This window comes from Mesitornis unicolor, unplaced genomic scaffold (assembly GCF_000695765.1).
Source record: "Mesitornis unicolor isolate BGI_N332 unplaced genomic scaffold, ASM69576v1 scaffold1940, whole genome shotgun sequence".
NCBI classification, from domain to species: domain Eukaryota; kingdom Metazoa; phylum Chordata; class Aves; order Mesitornithiformes; family Mesitornithidae; genus Mesitornis; species Mesitornis unicolor.
Window position 1 is genome coordinate 1 of NW_010156028.1, and position 12,940 is coordinate 12,940.

The 12,940-nt window shown below is 49.7% G+C and overlaps 1 protein-coding gene across 1 annotated transcript; it reads right to left on the reverse strand.

Moving 5' to 3' along the window:
* Window positions 1-11,945: 11,945 nt before the first annotated feature.
* Window positions 11,946-12,805, reverse strand: LOC104534570 (keratin, type II cytoskeletal 6B-like; the record flags this gene model as incomplete). The annotated part of the gene is made up of 3 exons (XM_010184034.1): window positions 11,946-12,166; window positions 12,390-12,515; window positions 12,641-12,805. Coding segments are annotated over 3 exons (512 nt in total), but the record flags the coding sequence as incomplete, so codon positions are not given.
* Window positions 12,806-12,940: the final 135 nt, after the last annotated feature.

The window sequence follows — 12,940 nt, forward strand, 5'->3', positions numbered from 1 at the left end:
CGAGGAGGATGAGGTGGAGACCAAGGTGTCAGGAGCAGCACAAGGCCAACCTGCGAGAGGTTGGAGCCAAGTGCTGGGTTCATAAGGACAACGACAGCAAGGCAAAACAAGGAGACACGGCGTGGGAAGGGGTGGAAAGCCTGCGAGGAGCAAGGAGAGCTGCCCTTGGAGTATCAACCTTTCTACTTGACTGTGCAGGGAGCTTCAGGTTGGATCTTTGACTTGGAGAGAGCCAGAGATGGGCATGATGAGTTGTACCTGGAGTGGGGTAGGTCCCCTTCTCCTAGGGGTAAATCCCCTTCTCCTAAGGGTATTTCACCTTCCAGGGGTAAATCCCCTCCTCCTAGGGGTATTTCACCTCCTCCTAAGGGCAGGTCCCCCTCTCCTAAGGTGTAGGTCCCATTCTTCCAAGGGTATTTCACCTCCTCCTAGGGGTAAATCACCTTCCAGGAGTAAATCTCCTCCTTCTAAGGGCATTTCACCTTCCATTGGTAAATCCCCTCCCAGATTGGTCTCACCTGCTTAAGACACTTGGAATGGGGAAAGGATAGGGGTAGGTTGTGTTAAGGGTTAATTTTAGTCTCAGGTCTGGTCCTGCAAGTATTCTTCTACTACAAAGCAAAACTTTACTTTACCTGGCCATCCCGTTACCAAATGAGTAATGGCAACTTTAATAAATGGTTAATTATTCAGGGTTAACAGGAAGCTAAACAAGTCAACAACTCGCCTGTAATCACCTTCAATATTAAATTATCTATTCAGAAAATACTAATCATAATTATGATGTCTGTTAATCTCTTATTTCCCTTACAAGAACGTGTGAAAGTATCCATTTAATATAATGTGTGAAAATAGTGAAGTAATTTTTTTTTAGTGCTGTTATTATAAACAACTGCAGCGAGTGGATGAAGGAGAAGCTTATTACTTTCTTTACTTTCTTGGCTAACCTAATGCAAAATACCAGGTCCTCTCATCCCTGAGATCTCTTAAAGGCTTAGCAAGTCCCAGTTCCTCCGCACACAGCAAACCTGCAGCTGATGCCCTTGGGCTGGGGCGTGCGACGCTGGAGATGAAATCTGCAAAGGGTTTCAGGAGGAGGAGAGATATTGAAAAGAAAAATGAGGATGAAGAGGAAACTGGGTTGAACTTTAGGTTAAATACACCAGGTGTCGTAAGAAAATTTGACCTTTTCTTCTATGTGCAGCTGCTTCCCAGCAGAAAAATAGTCAATATAGGTGATATAAATAGAGGAAAAACCTTAGAGCAGCTTCTTGATGAAGATTTACAGGGGGAATGAGTAAAGGGAGATGCTGGAACTTCAGTAATTGACCCCAGCAATTAGTGCTCATGAGAATGGGCTCTCCAAGGGTTTGGGACCTTGAGGACCCCTTCACGTGGTCAGGGGTAAGAGGGGTACGGCAAGCATCAAAAGACACTGCTTGTGACCAAGAACAATTTTAATAACATCCCTCCCACAGGAAGCTGAAACAGCTGGAAATTATTCTGGCAGATGTTCAGGATCCAGTAAACAATGTGATTATCAGCCTACAAAAAGAAATGGGTCCCAGCGCTGCCTTCTCCGAGTGTCATTACACCAGGGAAGTTCACCACACCCAGTCACACTTATGTATCACCTGGGCTGGCCTCCCAATTGGCTCAGAGCTGATAATTAGTCCAATCAAGGTCAGACTTTGTAATCAATTGAGTAAATCACTCTTCTGAGTTATTAGAGCCTCAATTGCTGTCATTAGCTCTGCAGCAGCAATAGCAGCATCCACAGGAAAGGTAAAGCAACAAAAAAAAAAAAACACCAAAACTTGGATTATTCTCAGGCTACACCTCCTGCCCAGCAAGGGAAAGGTCTGAAGAAAAGTCACCCAATGTAAGCACTAAGAGATGCCCAAATCTGAAGGTATTTTGGCTAATCTAGGTTCTTCTAATTAGGATCTTCATAATGTTGTTAAAGAGAGACCACCACCTCCAGAAGGTGATTCCTGCTCTGGAGAACCCATCCTTGAAGGTGTCCTTCTTTCCCAAAAGTTGGAGTTTCTTCTAACACAGCCTCACAGATGATGTGTTTTAAAGGGTGGCATTTAATTGCCAAGAGGACTCTTCCACCCAGGGGGTCCTGTCAGGCCTATTGTGCACATCCACAGCTTTAGACATGTCCCACAAGCCTCTCCTGGGTTTGTAATGGTCTGACTGGTGGTGGATGTGACAGGGGAGTATCATAATACTCTCTGCTCCTGTGACACCCCACCTGGAGCAGTGTCCAGCTCTGGAGTCCCCAACACAAAAAGGACATTGAGGGACCAGAGGAGGCCACGGAGATGCTGAGGGCCGGAGCAGCTCTGCTCTGGGGACAGGTGAGAGAGGTGGGGGTGTTCAGCCTGGAGAACAGAAGAGAAGGCTGCGGGGGGACTTTAGAATGACCTGCCAGGACCTGAAAGGGCCACAGAGAAGATGGGAAGGGCTGTCTACAAAAGCAAGGACTGATAGGATGAAGGGTGGTGGTTTTAAACTGGAAAAGGGCAGATTTAGATGAGATCTAAGGGAGAAATTCTCCCCTGTGAGGTGGTGAGGCCCTGGCCCAGGTTGCCCAGAGAAGCTGTGGGTGCCCCATCCCTGGCAGTGCCCAAGACCAGGTTGGACGGGGCCTGGAGCAGCCTGGGCTGGTGGAGGTGTCCCTGCACATGGGGCCTGAACAGGGGGAGGGCTTTGAGGTCCCTTCCCACTCAAACCATGCTGTGATTCTGTGATAAAATCTATTAAGGCTGGTTGGATCACTCACAACCTCCAGACACTGCAGCTTGTATGTGTGTATATATATATATAGAGAGAAAGAGGAATCCACAACGATCTGCTGCTCAAAGCTGCCTTTCAGCAAGGAAACTCACCCAGATCCACATTCAACCTCTGGTGTGGGGAAGAAGCATAAACACCCACTGAGCACTCAGCTCTGGTAGGGGACATGCTGCAACTCTTGTCCATGTTAGCAGGAAATTATCAGCACTGCTGCATGATCCAGGAGGGCTGGCACTGAAGGACGAGTATCTCCATAATTATCTCATCACCAGCATTTCCGCCTTGGCCCGCAGCTGCACTTTGCTCACCAAAGCAGAGTAACACAAGTCTGCAGAGGCAGATCTACACATCAAAATGACTTGCAAAGGCTCGCCAGCACTGGGAAGAGCCAGGCGAGCTGCAGGCTGCTAGGAGTAACCCTAAAAAAGGTCACAGCCTTTCCCAAATCTCCCTGCTTTCAATTCTTCCCACATCAGAAGCAATCAGCAGCACACAAAAGTCTTAAATACAGTTATTTGTTGTCACTGAGAACCTCAGTTGGGGCCATCAATGGCCTATGCTATGCGCTGTACAAATAAAACCATTCACACATTGCTGCCAAAAACCCTTCGGAGCCACAGCCCTGTAACTTGCAGGGAGATAAACTGCTAATACTTTGCAGTAATTTGAACCCATCTTTTATGCATTTAAAATCTTTTCTGAGCCCTCTAGTGGTGCTTGGCACACAGTCTTTGCTCTAAAAACCACCCAGAGCTGCAGTTTGCTGCACTCCTTGGTGTATGAACAACCACAGACCCCTCAACAAGGCCAAAGGATGCCCAGAGCCTGAAGGATTCCATCCCATTCACCAGCACTTTGGGGACCCCATTGCATCCACCAACGCTTTGGGGACCCCATCCCATTCACCAATGCTTTAGGGATCCCATCAAATTCACCAGCACTTCAGGGATCCCATCGCATCCACCAACACTTTAGAGATCCCATCCCATTCACCGATGCTTTGGGGACCCCATCACATCCACTGATGCTTTGGTAGCCTGGTATGAGTAAACTCATTCACCACAGTCTCTCAGGTCCAAGCACACAACAAACTCCTCTGTCCAAAGCCCAATTTTCCTACCCAATATCACAGAAAAACAACTTATCTACCTACCCCAAACACCATACCCCACCATCAGTCTTTGCAAGCGCGACAGTGAAGTAATTACAACTCCTACCTGGAAAACAGCAGAGGCAATGCTTTTGTGGAGCATCTTGATTTGCTCCTTCTCCAGCATTTGCACCCTCTGGCCCTTGGGGTCAATACTGAGACTGCGGCACACCAGGAAGCGGGTGAGTTCTAGGATGTCAGGAAAGGAACAAGCACATCTTTATTTTTTTCCAATAACCAACCTATTTTCACCAACCAGATTGGCCACAGCACCCTGGGGACTCAGCACCAAAGTGACCTCCCAGCTGAGAGCTTCCAGTCTGTAGGAAACACATCCATGCCCACCATTGCTGGAGAGATTTCTACTGCAGACCACAGAAGCCATTTCAAGGAAATAAAGCTGTGACACAAAAACAGACCTTCTAACAGGAAATTAGTGCATTTCCTCTTTATATGTCTGCAAGGAACTGGGCTTGGTGGGAGAGGTGAAAATAAAGCAATGCAAGGCAGCTGAAGGGCTTGGCTCCCTGGCTGCCAGCCCAGCTTTTACCCCAGCAGATTTCAAACACCTGTGGAGGTACCAAAAACAAATAATTGAGAGGTTATTCTGGGGACTTCAGAGAGTTTTGGGGGGGGAGGGAGGGAAGGAGGCTGCTCTGAGGACCTCAATGTTGTCTGAGACAAAGACCTGTTCCTATTTCAGTGGATTCTGACCCCATATCAAAGCCCGTAAAGATCAGGCAAGGCAGAGGACCCACAGCTCAGATCTGCCACAAATGCAGTCATTGGCAAGCGTCCTTTGGTCTTTCATCAAGCTGTCACTTGTGAGTGATGACTGCACCGAGTGGAGCCCGTCCTCCCTTTAGCTAGTGGTTTTCTACAGAACCTGAAATTCTCATCTCGGCCTGACCCGTAATTTATGGGAAAGTCAATTTGTCATCAGCCGGGAGGACAAGAACAAGTTCAGCTGTGTGTGAGCGCGGGGCAGTGTCCCTTGTGCGGGCTGCGAGCCCTCTAGTGGCATTGGTGGCCGTGTCTACCCTACCGTCATCGCGTCTGCCCAGCAAGCCCTGGCTAAGGGCAGTGTAGACTTGTTTTAACCCAACTTGCTTTAACGCATAATATAGCGAAGAGCGGATCATGCCATGCCGTGCCATGCCATGCCGTGCCATGCCATGCCATGTAGACTTTCAGCCAGGCCTGATGGGCACCAGCAATAGAGCTGGTTGGAAAATGTAGATTATGAGGCCATGAGTGTGAGCCTGAAGGAGTCTTAGCTCATTCTTAGGGCAGAGCCAGTAGAAGTGGGAGGAAGACAAAGGGCAGAGAAGCACCAGTATCCAAGGCAAGAGTGGGGGTGAGGAAGAAGAAGCGGAAGGGCTGCCGTCAGCACCAGACACAGGCGGTGTGGTTGCCATAAGCTCCGCAAATCCTGCTCTACCCGTCCCAGCTTTAGCTGAGAGAGCACTGGATGAAACGGGGCCAGGAGGGAGCTGCAGGCGCACTCAGCCAGATCACTTGACTGTGTGGGGGCAGATATTTTGTTCAGAGACACGCAACACGGCATGCGATTCACCTGCGGTTCATGGAGCACTCGCAGAGGAACAGGGCTGAGATCAAACAGGAGGGATGAAAGACTTGACTGTCAGCACAATCTCTGCAATCAAAGTTGAAGTGAATGTTAACTAAGGTAAAGGGCCCAAATTCTCCTGCAAAGCCCCAGATGATGCTGTAGGACACGGACTTCTTTGGGTCCCAGCAAGGTAGCCAGCAGGATTCACTCTGCTGGCAGCAGAACCAGCTTCATTCCTGATGAATCCAGGGCAAGAGCAGCCAGGACCTGAAGAGGCAAGGAAGGAGGTGTTTCAGCATCTAGAATCACAGAATCATTAAGGTTGGAAGAGACCTCTAAGATCATTAAGTCCAACCATCCACCCAACCCCACCACGGCCACTAAAGGACGGGAAGGAAAGACCAGGAGCATGGCTCGAAAGAGCAAATGAACAAGCTCTGCTTTGCTCCTTTGCTAAGTTTCTTTGGTAGTGACACATCTTTAGGTACATTTGTCCATGTGTTCACTTACAGAAGCTTTTGGTCTTTGACCATTGAGTTTTAAAACTCCTTCCAAGCTCAGGTAGGTTGTGGTCACTGCTGTTTTCATGATGTGCTGAGTTCAGTCCCTCTTGAGAAGGTCAGTGGGTTTTCTAGTGAGTGTTCGAGCTGGTTTTGAATGCAGACGGGTTGAGGTAGAGACGAGTGGTCTGGGGGTGTTGCTGTTGCTGTTTGAGGTGTAGATAAGGGGCCAAATGCTGCTGATTTCCACATTTGACCTGCTGCACCTCACCTCCTTTGCCCTGAACATCTCATCCTTCAGGATCTTGAGGGACTCCAGCTGCTCAGGAGACACATGCCATGTAAATAGAGCATCAAGGATATGGAGGCAGATGACCTCTCAGGAGACAACTTTCCCATCCTTTCAAACAAAGCAGTACCACTCATAAATCCAATGCCTCCTGCTTACCAGCTGCTCACTGTCATCTCCAACACAACTACAAACTGGGTGAGTCTCCTCCGTATTTGCACAGTGACCAACCCAAGGGCAACAATCCTGGTAGCTTCTGAGGCCCTCCCATAATAAACATGATTAGTAAGAATTAAAAACTCATTTCATCTCTAATTACAGCCAGTATAATGCCACCTGGATTAATTCCTCAATAAGCTCATAAAAGATTGCACCTATTGTATTTCTCTCCACATCCTAATGCAAAGAATATTGCACCACTCACGCCCTGATCAGGTTATAGGATAGGCATCTTCCTGCTCTCCTCTCCTTCCAGCAGCTTCCTGCATATGGCAATCCCAATGTCCAGGGCTATTTTCACACTCAACAAGTCCTGATTTTCCTTCAGTGCATGGCCAAGCTCCCCTTTGGCTGCACTGCGGGCTCCGCAGAGTCCATCCAGTTTCCTTCTGGCTTTGTTTGGGGTGAGAGCTCCTTTCTGTCCCACCTCAGCAAAGTTTGGTGGAAGGAAGACGCCTCTGAGTCCCACCAGCTCAGACCTAACTGTCCTCAGGGCATCTGGCCACCAGTGCTAAACCAGCTGGTGACCAGGAGAGCCGGCAATCCCAGATTGTATCTCATAACCCAACATTGCTCGGACTGGCTAGAAAGCTGCCAGGCAGAAAAGGACCTGGGGGTGCTGGTGGACAGCAGGATGACCATGGGCCAGCAATGTGCCCTTGAGCCAAGAAGGCCAATGGCATCCTGGGATGGGTGAGAAGGGGTGGTTATAGGGCAGAGAGGTTCTCCTGCCCCTTTGCTCTGCCCTGGTGAGACCACATTTGGAATATTGTGTTCAGTTCTGGACCCCTCAGTTCAAGGACAGGAACTGCTTGAAAGAGTCCAGCAGAACCACAAAGTGATGGAGGGAGTGGAGCATCTCCTGCTGAGGAGCAGCTGAGGGAGCTGGGGCTCTTGAGCTTGGAGCAGAGGAGACCAGGGGTGACCTCATTAATGTTTATATATTTGTAAAGGGCGTGTGCCAGGAGGAAGGAGCCAGGCTCTTCTCTGCGGTGTCCAGGGGCAATGGGTGCAAGCTGGAGCACAGGAGGTTCAACCTGAATATGAGGAAAAGCTTTTTAACTGTAAGAGTTACAGAGCACGGCCCAGGCTGCCCAGAGAGGTTGTGGAGTCTCCTTCTCTGCAGACATTCAAGATCCGCCTGGACGTGTTCCTGTGTGACCTGGTCTGGGTGATCCTGCTCTGGCAGGGGTTGGACTGGATGATCTTTCGAGGTCTCTTCCAACTCCTGATATTCTGTGTCAGTGTGATTCTGTGAGCGATGGAAACTCAGTAGGAAACTGAGTCTACAGAAAACCAGAACTCACAAACCAACAAAAATTACATTTATTCTGTATTTTTTATCCTCTATGTCCAAAATGGCAACAGCTCTACCAAAAAGTATTGAGGAGTTATCAGTGCTTGATCACACTGAGGCTGTTTCACAAGCAAATTCACTCATTTTAGGCAAAACAAGCCCCGTTGCTGCCAATACGGATCAACTTTTACCCTAGAGCTAGCACAGTGCCCCGTGGAGCAAAGGAAGGAGAGCCCAGTCGCTGAGCTGTTACGATCTTTCATTCAAGCGTGATGTACACGAGCAATTAGCATTATTGCCTTTTTCATGAGCACAGCAGATGGGAACGATAAACTCCAACACCTCCATGTTATAGCCTGGCCCCTCTCCAGGAAAAACTCAGGGAACCCATAAAAAAGGCTGTGGTTTTCTGCAGGATCGGCTTCCTGGGTTTCAACACACCCAGCTTCGCCCTCTCTGCCAAGGACGTCCCCAGGAATGCTCATGGGCTTTGCACCATCGTGGTCCATGCCTGTCCTTGGGATGAGGACGTGGGAGGTGACTTCTTGGTCCCTCCCATTACAACCTACAGGTTTTAGAATCAGAAATGCTGCTGTTCATTCAAACAAGAGAATAAGGCACATTATAGCGTGGTATGAACATCAGGTGAAGAAGTCAGGTGTGTCAACTGGAAGAATATTTTGGGAAAAAATAAGAAAAATTACACGTAAGCAACACTAGTTCAAATAACATTTCTTCCTCGTTTCTTTTGTTCATTTAGACTCTGAAACACAGATCTGCTCCATTTCCATACTTTTATCCAACAGACATTGAGAGTGCCCCAGGAAAATGCACACTGTACAGTCAGGGTTGGTTCACCTACTGGTCTGCCTCTTGCTCCTCCCAGTGCTGGAGAAGAATCCAGCCAAACATTAATCAAATTAATTTGGTCGCAATGGGATGTTATTTAGAGAGGGTTAATGACTAACCTGGCTGGGCAATCTGGAGTCATAATAGCAGGTTCGAGGCTGTGTCTCATACTTTCACGTTGCTTTTTTTCATGAGTAATTTTTGTGTCCACGTAGCATCTTGGGTCCTTCCCACCGCTCACGTGTGAGGCGCCAGTGCCTATGTAAGAGCCCTGATCATCAGATAGATGGTGCTGCTTGCCAAGGATGGAGGACAACCACTCCTCATTGCACCTTAATCCCCCAGTATAGGCCTGTCCCTGGTGTTCTTCCCCACTGAAGCCTCCATGGCACCTGGGTGGGAGCTCCAGGCACCATCAGGACTGAGCCACTGCGTGGTGGTGGTGGTGGGTTGGCTGTGTGTCCTCTTGGGATGACATCTGGACCAAGGACAGGCGCCAAGAGCCACAGCCCAATGGCCATTTCAAACCACCATGGCCCAATGGCATGGCCCAACCCCAGCCCAACATCCATATCCCAACGGCCCTGTTCAAGCCACCACATCCCAAGGGCCCTGTTCAACCCACCCCATTCTAAAGGCTGTGTTCAATCTGTCAAATCCAAGCGCTGCATCCCAATGACCATGTTCAAACCACCCAGTCCAAATACCACAACTGCCCTGTTCAGACCTCCATGTTCAAACCATCACTTCCAGATCACCATGGACCATGGTCACCATTCGCTGCCAACATCCCAGCTACAATGTCCCCACTGGTGGCCCTGCCTGCCTTGCTCCTGAGGTACCAGTCAACCGAGGGCTGAACACTTCATCCCGCTGTGCTTGGGATGAGTGCAATCCCTCCACCTCATGGCTTGGCATCGCATGTACCCTTCCTGTGCCACACTCCTCAGCCATGGCTCTCCCATCCCACAGAGAGAAACATAGAATCACAGAATGGTTTTGGTTGCAAAAGACCTTTAAGATCATCAAATCCAACCATTGAACCAGCCCTAAGTCTGCCACCGTGTCCCTGAGCATGACATTTCCTCGTCTTTTAAACACCTCCAGGGATGGGGACTCCACCACTGCCCTGGGCAGCCCCTTCCAGTGTGACAACCCTTTCAGTAAAGAATTTCCTCCCAGAATCCAACCTAAACCTCCCCTGGCACAACTTGAGGCCATTTCCCCTTGTCCTATCACTGGCTACCAGGGAGAAGAGACCTCCACACTCTCACTACCCCCTCCTTTCAGGAGCTGCAGAGGGGATGAAGTCTCCCCTCAGCTCCTCTTCTCCAGTTGAACCCACCAGCTCCCTTCAGCCACTCCCCATCATTTGGCTGCTCCAGACCCCTCCCCAGCTCCCTTGCCCTTCTCTGCCCATGCTCCAGCCCTTCAAAGTCCTTCTGGGAGTGAGGGGCCCAAAACTGACCCCGGGATTTGAGGGGCGGCCTCACCAGTGCCCAGCACAGGTGAAGGATCCTGCACTGGTCCTGCTGGCCATACCAGTGCTGATACAACCCAGGATGCTGGTGGCCTTCTTGGCCACCTGGGCACACTGCTGGCTTCTGTTCAGCCAATTGTCAACCAACACCCCCAGATCCTTCTTCTCCAGGTGCTCTCCAGCCATACTCTAGATGGGGAGTTTACTATGGAGGAGCAAGACTGCACCTCCTAAGCAGAGAGAGAAGAACCATCTTCCTCCTCCTCACCTCAGCTGGGCGGTCCATGGCACTCAGTGATTTGCACCATAGGACAGAGCACCATAAGCGTTGTCTTTCCTTATGACAAAGAACAAGGCTTGTTTTACCACCCCCAGGAACCATTAAATGATACAAAGACATGAAGATATCTTTTAATCTGTCTGCAATTTATTGGTAATGAAAGAACATGGAGGAAAGGGGTGCTGGTAGAAAGCAACCATGCAGTAGGGTTCACGCAACAGAAGGTTTGCAATAAGGCCATACACAAGTCAGGTATCAAGGAGAAGAGGGAAAGGAATCTATAAAATATTAAAGCTGCCAAATTACTCCACCGAGGGAAGGTGGACATCTCCAGAGACCTGTTTCTCACTCCTAAATCTGACTATGAGACATTATCACATTTCTTCTGCTTAGGTGAATTCCCGATACAGCTGAAACAAGCATGTGGGTAACATGCAGGACACGCGGAAGTCGCAAGGGAAATGCGGCCATTGAAAAAGAGACCTTAAAAAGTGAAAGGAAAGAGCACTTTTATACACGCTCCTCCTCAGCCAGCACAGCAGCAGAGAGATGCAGGGTGAGAGATGCTCGGATGAGCTCTGCAGTCCCTGGTACCCACAAGGGAGATCGTTCATCCTTGGAGCTCGGAGAGGAGCCAGGCTCTGCCCACAGGATGATGTTTCACTGCGAATCTCCCCTTGGGCAGGGGGATTTAAGGAGGTTGTGAGCTATAAGGGAAACAGTTCGTTTCTTTGCTGGATGGAAGTGGCTGTGCTGCTGGCTGGAGGAAGGAGAAGATGCTTCTTTCCTTACAGGGACCGAGGCCAGGGCTCAGTATTTCACACCCGAGGATTTGACCGTCGTGGTTGTGACACATCTCCGCACAGAGGAGGATCCACCCCCTGCCACGAAGTTGCCACCACCAGGGCTGCACACTCTCCCACTTCCAGAAGAGAAGCCACCACTGAGGATTCCTCCTCCCACGCCACAGCTCCCTCCAATGATGCTTCCTCCTCCGACCGCACACGCTCCTCCTCCCATGCCACTGCTGGCTCCGAAGCCACCAGCTCTGCCTCCAGCAACGGTGGTTCTGCCTACCACAGCTGCAAGAGAAGGACAGGTTCACCACACATCAAGTGACAGCCTGGGAATCCTCAGGAAACCCAGGGGAAAAGCCATTCTGCAGAGAAGACGATGTACAGATACTTACAAACATTTACATTGGACGGGTTATCTCCACAGAGCCAAGAACGCGGGCTGTAAATCTCATATACTAGAAAGCAATTAAGCTCCGTGCAATTTCCCAACTACACCTCCCATTTCCTGTTCCATTTAACATCAATCAAAACCACTAAGAAATAATTGTTGTGGGGACCTTGTTTCTATTTTGGGAGTTAAGACTTGGGGAAAAATGAAACTATTGAAAGATCACAATATTAAATGAGTTGTGAGAGATGTTTAAACCTCAGTCTATCCCAGGGAGACACAGTACCTTGGTCAGGCCAACCTGGCAACGGGTCTCACCTGTTCTCCTCTCCCTCCAGCAGCTTCCTGTACATGGCAATCTCAACGTCCAGGGCAAGCTTGACATTCAGCATCTCCTGGTACTCCTTCAGCAAGCGAGCCAGCTCCTCCTTGTCTTTGCTCAGGGCACATTCCAGCTCTTCCAGTTTCCTCCTGGCATCCTTGAGGGCCATCTCACCCCGCTCCTCGGCCTCAGCAATAGCTGACTGCAGCTGCTGGATCTGTGAAATAAAGAAGAAAATCGCTTTCTCAGTTCCCTTCTGCACACCCTCCACTGGAGCAGTCCTCAAGGGACAAACTGGATGGAAAACAGGCAGGAATCATCCATCTCCTCCAATGGATCTGAAACTCAATGGCTACAGTTGACTCATACTCTCATTAGCACATCACCCAGCTAAATCATGTCTGATGCCACCACACAACGAGATGCTGAGCAGACCCTACCTGTTTCTTCACGTTCTCAATCTCAGCCCGCAGCCTCTGGACGTTCCTGGTCAAGTCTTGGATCTCTACCTTGGTGTTGCGGAGGTCGTGCCCGTGCCTTCCAGCAGTGCTCTGTAGCTCTTCATACTGATGGCATGGACAAAACAACCCGTAAATGACACAACCTAGAACTCATGTGGTTTCCTTGCTCTGTGGCAAGAGAGACATCGATGGGCAGAGATTTTCCCATGTGCCTTGACTTCTCAACTCACCCGGCTCTGGTACCAAGCCTCAGCCTCAGCCCGGCTGTTCCGAGCAATGTCCTCGTACTGGCGCCTGACCTCCTCGATGATGCAGTCCAGATCCAGGTGACGGTTGTTGTCCATGGACACCACCACGGACAGGTCCCGGCTGATGGTCTGCATCTGAGCCAGTTCCTATGGCCAAGACATGAGTTAGCTTGGCCATCTGAGGTGGAGAGAAGCAGCTCCAGGCAGCCTCTCCAGCCCAAATCCACATGGGCACCCACTCCAACTTCAGTGCCTTTGGCCACCATACACTTCATTGCAACT